Here is a 15,851-nt window from a genome sequence, read left to right as displayed (position 1 = left end):
TCAGTGACTTTTGCCAACCGCCACGGGCACAGAGCAGCTCCCAGCCATGCTGGCACCCTCCAGGCAGGTCCCCTGGGCTCTGTCCCCAGTGCTCTGTGCCCCGAGGTGGGGTTCACAGCACAGCCCACCTCCCTCCATGGAGCTCCATGCTCATGACACCCGCCAACCCTCACGGATACCTGCTGGCAAGCCACCTGTGACGGGCAGGACATCGTCCCCCTCCATCCTCCCTCCTGGACGTGTCCCCACCGGCTGCCCGCTGTCCTCCTCAGCCCTCGCCGTGCCTTGACTTCTCCAGACTCCCGCTCTGCTCCTCTCGCCCCGTATCGGCTGGAGAGATGCAGAAATGGTGTTAAACGCAGCCCAGCGTGCGGCTCCGGGGTCTCGGTCCCCCTGCCAGTGCCGATCTGTGCGGTGCTGGACACGACACACACGAGCTGGGGCCGGCGCGGCTGCCTCCTGCTTTGCCACTGCTCTCCCGGTGTGAGCGTGGGTCCATGCCGTGCCAGCCCCAGCCCCGTGGGAGCCCCCACGCTGGACACCCACCCACGGCAAACCCACCCTCGCGTGGCTGCAGAGTTTTGCTCCAGCCAGGCAGTCCGGGTGTGTGTCCCCCCCTCGCTGCTCGCCTCCCGCCCGTGGGGAGCTGCGGCCGGAGCCCTGCCCGGGGCACCGCTTGGGGAAACTGAGGCAGGCGGAGGGGAGGGGGAAAGGGGGGCTCGGGGCGGCCCCGGGACGGGCCCCCGCCGGCGGTGGGGGGGTGGCTGGGGGGGGTGGGTTGAGTTTTTATGAATGGGCCGCCCCGCCTGCCATAGCCGGGCGGCGCGGCGGGTGTCAGCAGCGAGCAGCGGCGGGCGGCGCTCCCCGGTGCGTCCCGCTCCCGTTCCGCCGCCCATGGCCGCCGGCCGCCGCGCTCCCCCGGAGCCCGGTGGGAGCCCGGTATTACTTCAAGGTATTTTCGGTACAGGACCGAATCCCTGTGCTGCCGCCTGCTCCTTGGCTCTCACGGCCCGGGAGCTGCAGGTGCGGCGTCCCGGCTGCTCCTCCGGGGGCTCGGCCGGTCCCGACGCCTCGCTCCGCCTGGCCGACTGCGTGGGCTCCGCCGCTTTCCCCGGGCCCGCCGCCGCCGCCTGCTTCTCCCTGGTCTGTTACCCCTTCCGCGGGCCGCGCTGGGGCCCCCCCGCCCGGCAGCGCCTGGAGCGGACCTTCCGCGTCAGCTCGGGCCCCGACGCCGAGGGCAACCTGCACATCGCCCAGGCCTGGAGCCGCACGATCCGGGAGCTCTCGGTGCCCTCCGTGCCCACGCAGGACGGTGAGTACCGAGCCGCGGCCCCACGCTCGTCCCGGGGGGGCGAAGGACCCGTCCCCGCTCCTCCCGACGGAGCGAGCCCCAGGACCGGGGCCGGGGCCAGCAGCCGCCCCAGGGGCGGGGGGTGTGGGACGTGGGGCCCGGGCCGGCTCTGCACTGCCCGTCCCCACGCGGGACGGCTGCCCCCGAGGGGCGGCGTGGGGACGCGGCTGGGGCCGGGCCGGGAGCGCTGCGCGGGGGGACGGGGCTGGGATCGGGGGGGGGGATGGACGGGGGTCGATCCGCATCCCCGCAGGGTCACCCGGATCCCGCCCCGAGCCTGGGGGGAACGGGGACATCCCTGTGCACAGCCCCGGGGCCGGGGGTGGCTCCTCCCCCCTTTCGCCCTTAAATCGCAGGGGCAGCAGGGACGTGGTCGCACCACGGGGCCCTTTGCACGCCCCCCCCGTATCGCTTCGGGTCGATAACGAGCAAAGCTCCAAAGGGCAGCATGAACCAAGGAAAAAAAAATAAAAGCCATCGCTGCTGACACAGGCAGGACGGAGCCGGGCACCGTCCCCGGCAGGTCCCATCCATCACCGGGGAGCGGGCGAATCCCCCCGGCGCTGGGTCCCAGGGCGGCACAGAGCGCTCCGGGTTTCGGTTCCTTCTTCACCCCCCCGGGGAGCTGCCACCAGCTCGAAGGGGAGCGGCTGTCTCGGGGGACCAAGTCCCCCGGGTCCCGCAGTCAGGGCAGGGCAGGCTGGCATGTATTTGAACATCTGAGCAGAGATTCAATTATATGCACTACTTCATTTATTTCGCTGTCCAGTCACGCTGATCAGACTTGGAAATTAAGAGGCATGCGGTTAGAGGGATCCTGTCAAATCACATTTAGCCCAGCTCTTCCCTGCTTGGATTTTAAAATGGAGCTTTTTTTTTTTTTTTTTTTTACATGACCCGCAGCTACAAAACAACTTTCTGCTACTCTTCTGAAAGAATAACAAAAAAATCCAGTGGAACAGGGTGAGGGCAAAACCAGTTCCCCGGCTCTATTTCCAGCCCGAACTCTGCAGCTGGAAGGCTCCAAGCGTTTTAAAACCCTCGCCCTCTTAGCAGCCGGTGCGAGGGTGCTGGGGCAGGAGCAGCTCGTTGCACAGCAGGGTCCCCGGGGGAGCCCGAGGAAGGAGGACGGGAGAAGGCGGTGCGGGATTTTGCAGTTATTTTTCTAGCTGAGGGCCAGCAGGATTTGCAAACCTCCTCCCCCAGTTTGGGACAGAGCTAAAAATGCCTCTCGCCACACCCTGCGCTTGCACGCACCCTCCCGTGTCGGCATCGCGGCGTGTGCGGGACAGATAAGGCCGTGCTGGGAAGCTGCATGTGAGTCTGTGCGGAGCAATCCTGTCACCCCATCCCCACGGGAAGGAGACCTGGGGACCCTCCAGCGATCCCATCCTGGTGTCATCTCAGCTCCAGCATCCTCAGGGATAAGCCCTGCGGAGAGCCACAGTGGGGGTGAAGCTTCCCTTTCCTTATTTCACCCCAAGGGGACCAAAAAAAGTCCCTCAGCAGTGAATAACCCCAAAGCTGGGGCTGCCGGCAGCGTGCAGGGAAGCGTCCCACCCTGCAGCCGGTCGGGAGGGAGCAAACCACCCCTGGGCTTGTGTGCTGGTGGGGAAAGCCAGCCCCTGTCCACGATGGGAAGCTGCCATCGAGCTGCTGGCAATGGCCACAGTGTTGTGGCGTGGTGGCAGTGCTGCTGCTTTAGGGGACCCCCTCACTGTGCTCATCCCCTGTGGGGACGGGATGCAGCGGCCATGCCCCAATCCATCCCAGCCTCACACGAGCCAGGTCACCGGGCAGGAGAGCCCTGTCCCCTGCCAGCCTGGCACGCTTGTGCCCAGAGGGTTTCCAGGAGGATGCAGGGACACAACGGAGCAGCTGGGGCTGCTGATGGTGGAGCCGCGGCAGCGTGGTCCCCGCCTGAGCACAGTGGGGACACGTGTCCCATGGGGGGACGTGGGCGGAGGGGAGAAGAGCAGGGTTTGTGCACCAGCAGCAGCTGGAGCCCCTTCCTCCTGCTGACTCAGTGTCTGCTCTGCTCGGCCTTTGAGGTTGAAGGCAACCGCGCTGTGCCGGGAAGTGGCTGAGCCTCGCCGGGGTGCCAGGGGCCGGCTGGCGTTGCGCAAGGGAAAGGGATGCTGCTGAAATCTGTCCCACTTGCCTGAGCATCGCCGCTGCTGGGCTCCAGCTCTGAACCAGCACCCTCTGCCTCTGCCACCGGAGCCTGGGCTGAGCCGGGTGCTGCTGGTGTCACCGATCCTGCACTGGGATCACGTCCTCTTCCCTATTTACACCCCGGTACCAGCAACCTGTCCCTTGTGATGGACTCACAACATCCCTCCCTGTCCTGAGCAGGGTTTGCCTTTCCCCCTCCAGCCGAGGAGCGGGCGCTCGGGGTCCCAGCCGTACCCCGCTGCCCAGCAGGGGCCACGGGCAGCAGCCACAGGTCCAGGCAGGAGCTTCAGGCAAGACCCAGCTGCAGCTCTGGGTGCATGTCAGAAATGATGGGGCTGGTTAGAAACATTGGGGGTGTAAAAACTTCATTTAGGTTCTTGAAGTGCCTCATGCTCTCACTCTGCATCCCACAGGGTGGTGGGGGGGAGAAGAGAGAGAAAAGCCCCCCATCACCTGCCTCCGGCAACTGGGGCTTGAGCATGACCCCCCTGTCCTGGGGGCTCTCCTGCGTTTGTCTACAGGGGATTTTAGTGCTGGTGGTGACCAGGGAAGGGTCTGGAGGGGGGGAATGGGGCCAGCCCAGCCCTGGTGTTGCTGCCTGTTATCCCTGACCCGAACTGGGACGGCCTCTGCTCTCAGCGCTTCACCACCATCCCCGAGGGCAGCTGGTGCCCTCGCATCTGGCGCCCACTGATAAGGGGCCGGGGAGGGCGGGGGGCAGCCGGCCGCTTCCCCCAGCCCTGGGCAGCAGCGGGGAGAGCTGGCCCCGAGCCAGCGCCTGGCCCCAGGCTCAGCCCTGCCTCACGGGTGGACCTTTGCTGTGGACTCAGTGGCAGGTCCCAAGCAGCCAGCGTGGGGACAAGGAGGTGTCCTGGAGGGTGACAGCCTCACTGGGTCATTCCCAGGGGCAGAAAATCAACCCGATGGCACCGAGATCAGCAGAGCTCTGTGTGCTCCCGGGGCTGGGATGGGGATGGAGATGGGATGCTCCAGGCACGTCTCCGTGCAGGGCGGCTCGGGGAGCTCTGCCACCCGTCGGGGAAGCCCCGGTGTGGCCGTGAGCGCTGTAATGCCGGGTGTCAACCCAGGGAGATGGCACCTGTAGGGACCTCCATCGCCCCAGGCTCCCCTGTCCCCACTTCCAGCCCCAGTGCGGGCGGCAGGAGGGGTTTTAGCTGTAAAAACACTTACCTGTGCGTTCAAACAGCTCAAACCAAGGTGTGCAGCCGGGGCAGGGGGGCAGGTGGCCGGCCTCAGCCCCCTGCCCCGGGTCAGAGTGGGGTTCCCGGCTTGGGGCAGTGCCGGGAATCGCCGTCTGCTTTGGTGACTCAGCTCCTGACGGAGCAGCTCTTGGTGCTGAGCCAGCAGGCGCAGCCCCGCGCTGGCCCACAGAGCCCACGTGGGCACCCGCCACCCTCCTGGGGGCCAGGCCACAGCTTAGAGGGCCCAGAGCTGGTGGGGACAACCCCCCACCCCCCTCAAAAAGTGGCTTCACTCTGCAGGGCCGGGGCTTTCCAGAGGCGCTGCGGGAGCTTGAGGCAGCGTGTCCTGCCCAAGCAGCTCCCCTGGGTGCCATCGCATTGCTCCTCCTCCCTGCGCCTCCCTCACAGGGACCACTGGCCTTGGGGTTCAGAGGGATGCGGAACCCTGCCAGGCTTGTAATTACAGCCCCACCGGGGCCTTGAAGTGCGAAACCGGAGCCCCGTGGGGAGCAGGGGAAGCAGAAGCGTCCGTCTGCCGGGGCAGGTGTCCGTCCTGGCCCTGCTCCATCTGGGATGGATGGGGGGAATTGGGATCTTGAGTCCCCCTGGCCCTCGTCCCCCCCCATCCTTGGCTCGCTGTGCATTGAGGGGGGCTGAGCCATAAGGTTCAGCAGGGAAAACTCACAGCTGAGGGGGTTTGGGGCTGGGGGCCCTTGGGGACGCTGGGTTTCAAACCTCCCTTTGCTCCCACCTTTTCTTTCCTCGGCGTGTCTGAAGGCGCAGCCAGCAGCACCCTGCTGCCCTGGGAGGCACAGAGATGCTCGGGACAGCCCCAGCTCTGCTGTGGGGCTCCGAAGTGGGCATAAAACATCTCTGCTGATTGCAGGAGAGCTCAGGATGAGTCCCCGCAGGTCCCCGTGTCCCCGTCTCTGCCACCTCCCCTCCCCTGCATTCCCAGCAGGGACTCTCTATCCCTGCAGCCCAGGGAGCTTGCGGGGATCAGGGGCAGCTCCCCTTCCCGTGGGGCCGTGGCAAGTGCTGCCCCGGCTCGCAAAGCCCTCCCTGGGCAGCACCACGGCCCCACAGCCCTGAGCCCCCCTGTCCCCCTGCCCAGGTGACAGCTATGGGGTGCTGCCCCGGCCCTGCCGCGCGCTGGTGCTGCTGAACCCACAGAGCGGTGCTGGCCGCGCGCTCGAGGACTTCCAGGCGGTGGTGCAGCCCATGCTGGCCGACGCCGACATCGCCACCACCGTCTTCGTCACCGGTGAGTCCGCGAGCGGCTCCCTCACCTCCTCCTCCCTCCCTGGGATCCTACCTGTGTGCTGCCGCCCTGGGAAGGGCTCCTCCGAGGGCCTTGTACCCCCTGTATCGCCACGGCTCTGGCGGGGCTGGTTTGGACAACACGATGGGTGGGTTGGTTGCACTCAATGGGGGTGACGGCCTCACCTCCTGCATCCCTGGCTGGGACCCCCGTGGGGACAGTGGGGCTCTGGGGTCACCGTCTAGGGGGGTGGGAGCAGGATGGAGGATGATGCTCAACTCTCTCCGCTTTCCCCTGCAGAGAGACCCCACCACGCACATGAGAGGGTGCGGGATGAGGACCTGTCGCAGTGGGACACGTTGGTGGTCATGGCCGGGGACGGGCTGCTGTACGAGGTGAGGGGCACTGCAGGGCATCCCCCCGGGAGAAGAGGGGTGCCCGGGGCACGAGCCAAGCTTAGAGACACAAAGGCAGGCAGGGAACGGCAAAGGAGAGAGGGCACCTGGCTTGGGGCAAAGCAGGGCAGCCACGGCCTTGGTGCTGCCCCGGCTGGGAGCACCATGGTCTCTGCTGCCCCGGGGCTGGGTTCCTTGCCCGGCCCCAGGTGCCACCAGCTCCCTCCGTCCCCGCAGGTGGTGAATGGGCTCATGGAGCGGCCAGACTGGGAGGACGCCATGAAGAAGCCGCTGTGCATCCTGCCGGGGGGCTCCGGGAACGCCCTGGCTGCCTCCATCAACCACTACGCAGGGTGAGCCCCGGCCCCGCGGCATCACCCGCTGCCGGCACCGCACCGGCCGGCACACGGGGCACCGAGGTGGGGGGTGAGGGAAGAGAAAGGCTGTGCATGGCTCCAGCCCAGGGGAAGGGTGCTGTGATGCCCAGCACAGGGGTGCTGGGTCCCCACCTCCCCGCAGGCTGATGCTGCCCAGCCCCGGCCAGTCCCTGTGAGCACCAGTTTGTGTCCCTGCGTCCCCAGCTCTCCCCACGGCCTTTCTCCTCTCCACGCTCTGGGTCTGGCCCAGCTTTACCCCCAAGGAGCCACCCCGGGGCACAGCCCATCCCGCTGCAGGACGGGGGGACCGGGATTGCCCCAGCCCAGCAGCCCCAGCTCGGTTCCCTCTTTCAGGAGCTGGTTTATCCTTCCCACCCTCAGCCAACCCCGTCCCAGCAGCTGCCCCTGAGGGACACTGTCACCCAGTTGGGATACGGCCCAACTACGACACAGGGGCGAGGGTGCACGTGGATACGGGGACAGCAGGAGCAGCCCTGAGCCGAGTCCAGCCCAAACTCACCCTTCTCCATCCCTCGCAGCAACGATCACGTTGCCAAGAAGAAGCTGCTGACGAACTGCGCCTTCATCCTGTGCAAGGGGCTGCACACGCAGATGGACCTGGTCTCGCTGAGCACGGCCTCGGGCAAGCGCTTCTTCTCCTTCCTCGGCTTTGGCTGGGGCTTCATCTCGGACGTGGACATCGACAGCGAGAAGTACCGCCGGCTGGGCAACGCCCGCTTCACCCTGGGCACCCTCCAGTGCCTGGCCAAGCTGCGGGTGTACCCGGGCCGCCTCTCCTACCTGCCCGCCGTCCCCGAGCCGGGCACCCCCCCGGCATCCAAGGACCCCCCCGCGCCCATCACCAACGGCCAGGCTGGCCGCATCCTGCCGCCAGCGGGGACGGAGGCAGCCGGGGCTCTGCCCACTGACTCGCTGCTGGTGCCGCTGGGCCAGCCGGTGCCGGCGCACTGGACGGTGGTCCCCGAGGAGGAGTTTGTCTCTGTCTATGCCATCTACCAGTCCCACCTGGGCACCAACCTGCTGATGGCACCGGAGGCGCGGCTGCACGACGGCTGCATGCACCTCTTCTACGTGAAGGCGGGCATCAGCCGCGTGGCACTGCTGAAGCTCTTCCTGGCCATGGCCAGGGGGACCCACCTGGACTTGAACTGTCCCCACCTGCGCTACGTCCCCGTCCGGGCTTTCCGCCTGGAGCCGCAGACGGCCGCGGGCATCATGACGGTGGACGGCGAGGCGCTGGCCTGCGAGCCCGTGCAGGGCCAGATCCACAGCCGCCTCTGCCGCGTCCTCAGCGGCTCCTGAGCAGCCAGCTTCGCCCCCGACCCTGCAGCGCTGAGCTGCCGGCACAGCCCAGCGCGAGGGTGGCAAAGCCTTCCTCCCACTCAGGAACCTCCTCCTCCTCCTCCTCCTCCTCCCATAGCAATAGCTCTTGGGGGCTGCGGGCGCTCGTCCCCTCGCTTGCCCCCACACTTAGCTTTACCCCCCCGGGACAGCCACCAGCGCTGTCCCAAAACCGAGCCACGAGCCCCACGAGGTACACTGCGCCGGCGAGACGCCAGCCTGTTTTATCCCGGTACGAGGTCCCAGCCCTGGGCGGCTGTGTCGGCACAGCCCCGTCCCCTCCCGGCTCGGACGCACACGGTGGCATCTCTCAGGTCCCTGCCGCAGAGCCAGTGCCACCCACCAGGGATGGTCAGGACCAATGTATCTAACAGAAGAAATCAACTTTTTTAAGAATGTTTCTACCCAAAGCTTCCTGTAGAAGCAGAGTTTATTCTTGTGAGAAATGCAATAAATATCTAGCGTTTGCAAAAAAAATCCCCCTTAGGTTTTACATCTGAGCTCATGGCAGGGAAGGGGTCCCGGAGGGGGGTGATGGAGCCGAGGGGTTTGGCTTTCTGCCTGGAGCGGGGCCCTATGGGGAGCTCACACATCCCCTTTCCTGGGCAGCCCGGGGCCAGCTGGAGCCCTGTAAACAGGTCCCTGCCCCAGGGGCTTGCCTGGGGGGGGATTACTCAGCCTGTTGGATATAAAATTGCAGTAATTAAACCACATTTACAGTGCTCCAGTACAAAGTAGAAGAGTAAACAGTGGCGCCTGTTTGCATTTATTCATCTGCAAACTCTGCAATTAGGATGGCAGAACCGGGGAAGAACAGCACCATTGTTCCCCCGCCATAGCGCCGCTTGCTCGCAGGGAGCTGAGCTCCTGGTCCCGGGCCAGCAAGGGGGGGAGCAGCTGGGAACCACCTCCCAAAATAAAGTTATTTCCCCCCTGGCATTGGGCCAGGTGTAAGAACAGACTCAGTGATGCTTTGCTGAACTCCAACCTTGCTGCTGTCGGCGGAGGCTGCGGGGAGAGCCCAGGGCAGGGGATGTGCTCAGAGCTCTTGGCTGCCTCCGTCAAGCGAGATGGTCCATGAGAGCGGAGCTGCTGGGTTTGCAGCACCCGAAACGCTCCCAGGAGTCTCCTCCGGGCCTCTCCCAGGGATGCTGTGTCGCTCACCCCAGCAGGTTGTTCGGGATCTCCCTCTTCCTCCCTTTCCCAGGTTTGGCCGCACAAATCTCTTCCCTGACCTGCTTCCAACCACCGGCAGCCAGCAGCCACGGGGGCTCTTTTGGGGAGCCACCACCAGCTCCTCACCCTGGCACCCCAGGGAGGCAGCAGCAGCCACCACGCAGCCCTTGGGAGACAGACGCTGCTTTTGAATAACTCCAGCAAAGCCACAAGTCTTAAAACTACCAACACGGCTGCCCCCAGACCCAGCTGCACTCGCATCTCGTCCCGCGCTTACCTGGGCGCCGAGGCGAGGGGCTGGCGAGGCAGCACCAGGGCAGGCGTGCCAGGACCCACGAGCTGTCCCCGCTGCCGGCTCCACAAAGGGTTTCGCTTCACCCCGGCTCTGGCCCCGTCTGCCAGGGCGGCTGCCAGCTGATCCCCAGGACAGGCCGAGCCCTCGGGCAGCCTGTGAGCACCACGTGCCAGCAGAGAACACTGAAAATTAAAAAATTAAAAAAAAAACAACCAACCAAACAAACCCTGACAGACACCCTGAGCATCAGGGTTCCGAGGAGCTGGTCTATAGGGAGCCCGGGGAGCAGTCCCTCGCTGCCAGGTCTGCCTGGCTCCCTCCGGACACGCTGCCATCGACTTCAGTCAGTGGGACCCCGTCCAGCACAGACCCCGGCACAGGGATGCACGTCGGAGACGGGGCAAGTGCCAAGCATGGCAGCAGCAGGGGGGAAAAGAAAGAGACAAGAGTCAAAACTACTCACAGAGGCAAAATTTAATGGCAAGTCATCTTCCCTCCTTTATTACACCTTGGTTAGCCAAACAAAAAAAAATTCTGCAGGTAAAAAAAGTTTTAATGGTCACACAGCACTTTATACATATATTGTAAGCAACCAAGCATCCACATCTGCACGGGAACGACACACCTCTAAGCATGGCCTCAATAGTCAGGTCTTTTTTTTTTTTTTCTTTTTTTTTTTTCTTCATTAAATACTGTACAGAATCAAGGCTACAAACTGATTTTGTAATGCTTCTTCCCCAACCCCAGCACTTAAAACAGTTACAGGCTGCTCTCATTTGTACATCACACAGTCGTGTAGCCAGTTTTAAGGCTAACAATATGCATCATGCTTTGGCTTTTTTTTTTTTTGTGTGTTTTAAGTTTTTTAACGTTTTAGCCTTTTAAATTTTGTTACCCTTAAATATTACATACATACACAAAAAATTACATAGCTGCAGTGTGCTCACCACCAACCTCATCACCCAGGAGCTTCACATTATCAAAAGCTTTAGAAAATCTGTAAACCTCTGTGCACGCGTCGGTTTGGGCCAGCTACGGCGAGCGAGCGGTGCTGGGGTAGCCGGGGAGCAGCATCCCCTTCCAGAAGGCCAATACACACCTCCTCATAGGTAGGAAGCCCCAGGAACCTGTGCAAAAGCTGTTGATTACGATCAGAGGAAACAAAACAGATTTCTTGGGCTAAGGGAAGGACTTGAGCAGTTCACGCCAGCAGTGCCGGCTGCCTGCCCTCCTCCCCGGGCGGGTGGGCAGCCTGACCAGCCCGTGCCGACTGCCTTCCCGTGAGATGAGAGCTGCAGAGGGTAAAGGGTGGGCGAAGCAGGGGACCACAGAGCTCCTCCACCCTCCATCCCCAGCCACAGCTTGGCCCTACAGGTTTTTCTCCCTCCCTCCCTGGCCGTCGGGGCGAAGGATGGCCGCAGCCGGCGCAGGAGACAGAGGAAGTCGGCGCCTGTAGATCACCAACCGCAATTTTATCTGGTAAGAGGTTTAATCATTTGTGGAACGAGCCTCTCTGCCTGCCCTTCCCCTGCCCTGAAGCAGCAGCCTCACCCCTCTGCCCCTGTCAGCCCTTTCTGTCTGGGGGACGCCCCCGCTCCTCTCCTCGCTCAAAGGGATCCATTCACTCAGCACCAGCCACAGCCAGAACGCGGCCGTGAGTTACTCCTGCAGCTCACCCTGCCCTACCCATGGCTCAGAGCATCTCTGCACCCCGGGCTGGGGTCTGCCGCGCTGCCAGCCCTCCTGCGTGCCAGAGCAGGGCCAGGGCGGCTGCACAGGCCATCCACCCGCAGACCAGAGCTGTGACAGCTTCACAAGCCCAGGTCTTCGTTCACAGCCGAGCTCTGCCTCCTCCAGAGCACCGGCATCCCCCAGCTCCGGAGCATCGTGGGGGCAGCTGGAAACGGCAGGCGCAGGGAGCTGGGTGGGGGGTTTGGGCCCTGGTGTTCCAAGCAGCAGAAAGCACCGCACAAACGTACCGAGATTCGCCTGCTGTTCTCTGTTTCAAAATGAGGAGGCCAGATCCTGGCCTGGGTCGGGGGGAGGGAAGGCAGCCATATCGACCAAGAGCAAAGGAGAGTTTTGTCTCCATCCTTCCTTCTGGCAGAGCCGACTGCTCAGCCTCACCTCCCTGGGCAGCCTGGCACTGGCTCCCTGTGCCGGCTGGAAGGACCGACGGGCTCTCCCTGACAGACCGTGCTCCACATGGATGCTAAGTGGGTGCTTCTCCAATACCTAAACAGTGGGCAAATGCAGTAGTGCTGGAGTGCGACCTCCCTGCTCCGGAAGTGAAATTAAGTGCGTGCACATAGCAAAAGAGGCTTCAGGAAGGTGTCTTGGCCAGGAGACTCTGGCAAACCACTGCTTCAAAGTGCTCACGGTCACCAGCTCAGACAGCTCGCTGCTGCTGGGACACGGGCTGATCTCCCCAGCCCTCTCCCGGCACGGCAGCGCTGCGCCGAGATGGGGGACAGGATGTGCTGTGGCCACAACGCTGCCGGCCGCAGCGGGCCCAGGCCACCCCGGGGAACGGCTGGCAAGGGAAGGGACCGATAGCAGCCCACACCAGTTTCTGACTGCTCCAGCTGCTGAGTTACAGCACAGGAACAGTCACAAACTGCTGCTGCTACACCAGGACCTCGTCACAACACAACAGCTCCTTTCCCTTGGGTGACCCTGGCTCAAACAGCTCTGAAATACCCATCCACAGCCCGATGACGGAGCAGCAGCAGCCGTGCCAGGTTCACCATCCAGACTAGATCTACAATACGCCCCCGAGATCACTCGCTGCTGCCTGCCCAGGCAAGGAGGAGATCCAGGGGAAGGTGTAGTGCTGTGTGACAGCCAGGATGGCTGGCAACGAAAGACGTGGATACCTAACGAGGGCAGAACCCTGAATCCCGTGTATTTCTAGAAGACAGGCATGCGTGGTGGGGAAAGGGAAGTTTGCCTTACTCTAGAGAAAAAGAAGTGGGGATGGCTAGAATTGCTTCCAGAAGACTGACCAGAAGTCACAGAACTGGATGGAAACCTCGCAGCACTACCAGGGCAGCACAAGTGCTAGCGCAGAGCTCTAGTTCTGCCTACCAAGTCCTGGTCAGAAGAACCTCGTAGCTATCGGTGAACAACTAAGACTAGAGCAAACTCCGTGTGGTGTAGACAACTTCAATGCAAACACAATCCAATGTCTAAGTACATATAAGCTGGGGCAGACTTCCTAAACCCCAGGGTAACGCAGAGAAAAATGAAAGACTGGGAGGGCATTGCCCTTCACTTCCAGATACTACAGCGATCGCTTCTCCTGGCTTGAACCCCAGCAGAAAGAACTGCTGGGTGTAGTGCTGGGTGGGAAGAGTCCTTGTGTTGGAAAGGTGCCCCGAGATGAAAGTGCAGAGGGAACGTGGCTGCAAGACTGCTTCTGTGCAGGTCTCAAATCTCACCATTGCAGGGTCAAACTCGCAAGAGGAGCACGTACATGGGACAGGGGGAAGGAAGAAGGGCTGGGGGCAAAGAGTTATTCATGCTTAGACAACCTTTCCTCGGAGGAGCAAATCAGGCCTACCACCTTCTTTGGAACAAACCAAGCTGAAGAAGAAAAGCTGGAAGGAGAAGCCAGTTTACTGGTCACAGCGTTTGCCAATTTTATTTCTGCTGCTTTCCCTTCTCCCCTGCACCTGCCTGTCCCTAAGCTGATGGTTTATTTGTCCTCTGTCCACTCTGGGATATTGGCCCCTGCTAAGGCAGCCCGGTACTGCTGCAAGACACCGCGGATGCTTTTAATGAACCCCTTGGACAAAGGGAAGAGGGGGAACCCGATATCAGGGTAACCGCTCTTCTCCGGGAGGAAACTCCTGTAGCTCTTTCTCCTTTTCTTTGGTTTCACGCTAGGCTGCGAGGCAGAGTCCTGGGCAGCCTTCCCCTCGTCCGTTCGGTCTCTGGCCAGGTCCACCTCCCTGGCTTGGCCTGTGCTCTCCGAGTCTGAGTACTGTTGGAGATCACCAGCGTTGGGCATCGAGGTTGTGAACTCTGACTCGTCCAGCTCCTCCTTCCCGTCCAGCGCCGAGTCGGAAAGTTCGGCGGCCGCCCCCTGTTCTGAGCTGCTGCCGTACTCCCCCAGCAATCCCGCATGGTCTCCGGGGCTCTCGGCCAGGGTGCCGCAGGCAGAGAGAAGAGAGGCAGAATCCGCCCCGTTGGCCTGTTCGTGGCTCCGCTCCACCAGCTCGTTGGTCTCCAGCCAGGACTCGATGCGGGACACCAGGCGCCAGCCGTTGCAGCGAAAATGCTCACGGATCTCGTGCTCGAAGACCTCCACCGGCCTGCGCAGCAGCTGCATCATGGACTGCACCACCCGGATCAGCGTCATCTCGTTGTAGCAGCGGCTGTTCTCGTAGCCCTCCTGGAGGCCCCGGTCGCTGTCAAAGCCCGCCTCGTTGTAGTAGGGCTCGTTCACTAGGATGAGACCTGCCAAGAGAAGGGGAGACCGAGGGGTTAAGGGAGGAACTTTGCTGTGAATTGCACCCGAGGCAGGCACTGCTGGGCCCTGATTTCTGCCGAGGTGGCTGAGGTTCGAGGGTCACAGCACCGCCTCGCCGAGGCACCACGCCAGCTTCACCTGCAGCCACGCCGCTGCAGGCAGGGAAGGGACCGCAGGAGAACGCGGCGCAGGGGAGCCATGCTTTGACTCCAAGCAGGTAGCAGAGGCCAGGCTGGACAACCAGGAACCTGCAAGGTGCACTGGACTGGCATCGCAAGGGGAGCACTCGTGTGAATGTGCCTGCGGCCTTCTAGGGCAGTGGGGATCTTGGCTGCTACCACAAGTGGCAAGGATAGTCTTCTACCAGTGTGAGGCAGAGGGCACGCAACAGCAGAGGAGGTCAAAAGGGCAGAAAGGGAAAGCTTTCACAGCTCCCTTCCCTTCCCTCCCAGGAAAAACCCACAAACACACCCAAAGCTTTTTAAACAGTTTTTTTTCCCCTCCTCTTAATCAGACCAAAGGCCAATCTTCAGTAACAGGCCTTGAGCTGGCCAAGTCCCAGCCTATCCAGCACAGTCCCCATCAGGCAGTGTAGTTCTGAGACACTGAAGTCTGTGACAGGTCACCCATACCAAGCTTTCCCCTGTTTGCTCCTGCTCTAACGTAATTGCATGTATGTAGCAACGGCACCAGCACTGCCAGGCTGCTGGCAGCCTGCCACAAACTGCATTAGAGCTGGGAGAGATGAGATCGTGAGTCTCTCAAAGCCCAGGCAGCAGGAGAGGGAGAGGAGATTTTGCACTAGCACCAAAGTTGCTCCAGTAAAACATTTAGTATTTCATTTTCTAAATTTGGATCCTCAGCTTCGTAAATGAGAAAAGGCTTTTCTCGTGGTGTCATCCCCACAGGAGGATACAGGTGGACTGTGAGACCTCGGAGGAGCAGGAGTCACCTCCTGACACGAGGCAGGAGCCTTTGCTCTGTGTCAAAGGTTTCTCAAGTCACATGCCTGGGCTCCCTGCACAGAAAGTTGGCCTTGAGGATGAGATTTGATTTAGTCTGTCTGCTCTCAAACTAGATACGGCGGGGCAAAGCTCTACGGCAGGAAGCCCTGGGGCTGGTCTAGACACACCCCTGATTATTCTCTGCTTCAGAAGGAGCATAAACACCATCATCATGTGCAAAAATATGCTCAGTGTAGGATGGGCAGGTGACTCAGTGGGGACAAAATACAGTCCTGTGAATGAAACCCAGTCTAGCAACTTCAGCTAACTTCAGTAACTGGCTGAGGACACAGTGGTTCACCTTCGCCAGCTCAGAGCAACAAGCAAAACAGCTCTGTGCTTAGCTGCTGCAGGGAGGGGGAAGCATTGTGTCAGAGACCTGGGATGCAGCCAACAACCAGGGCATGAGAAAAGCTTGCACCTGCTTCGACTGCTGAACTGGAGAGATAAGGACACTGCCTTGTCCAGCAAGGTGAGAGCAAGAGGCAGCACTAACCCAGCTGGGGTGGCAGATCCCAGTTGTGTGCCCCCTCATAAGCCTCCATCGCCTCCTCCCTCTGCCCATTCCTGTCCTGCAGGCTCTGCAGGAGCATTTACCTTGGATGGAGATGAGTACTTGGAGGAGGCTGGATTTACTGGTCCACCTTTCTGTCCCCTGAAATGCACATATACAAATATGTTAAAGGGCCGAAGCACCATCAGTTTGCTCTGTGATAACTTAGATGAAGTGAGGCCCCAGCTTCTCTGCACCCCTGATCGCTGAGGTCCTGTGGCTCGCA

At 61.9% G+C, this 15,851-nt stretch overlaps 2 protein-coding genes across 2 annotated transcripts in view; one reads left to right on the top strand and one right to left on the bottom strand.

Moving 5' to 3' along the window:
* The first annotated feature begins 894 nt into the window (after window positions 1–894).
* Window positions 895–8,815, top strand: SPHK1 (sphingosine kinase 1). Its single transcript, XM_068413329.1, has 5 exons — window positions 895–1,312; window positions 5,843–5,992; window positions 6,290–6,384; window positions 6,622–6,737; window positions 7,301–8,815. Exons 1-5 carry the CDS (start codon window positions 895–897, stop codon window positions 8,082–8,084), a joined length of 1,563 nt encoding a protein of 520 aa, XP_068269430.1. The 3' UTR covers window positions 8,085–8,815.
* A 4,395-nt stretch (window positions 8,816–13,210) lies between these two features.
* UBE2O (ubiquitin conjugating enzyme E2 O) overlaps window positions 13,211–15,851 on the bottom strand; it is a 62,425-nt gene continuing 59,784 nt past the window's right edge. The window contains exons 17-18 of the mRNA XM_068413229.1: window positions 15,670–15,727; window positions 13,211–14,055 (exon numbers count right to left, since the gene is read on the bottom strand). Of these exons, the coding sequence (XP_068269330.1) occupies window positions 13,292–14,055; window positions 15,670–15,727 (822 nt within the window). The 3' untranslated portion in view covers window positions 13,211–13,291. The remainder of the gene's footprint in view (window positions 14,056–15,669; window positions 15,728–15,851) is intronic.

Source organism: Nyctibius grandis, chromosome 15 (assembly GCF_013368605.1).
Source record: "Nyctibius grandis isolate bNycGra1 chromosome 15, bNycGra1.pri, whole genome shotgun sequence".
In the NCBI taxonomy this organism is placed as follows: domain Eukaryota; kingdom Metazoa; phylum Chordata; class Aves; order Nyctibiiformes; family Nyctibiidae; genus Nyctibius; species Nyctibius grandis.
This window is presented reverse-complemented; position numbering and strand designations above follow the sequence as displayed.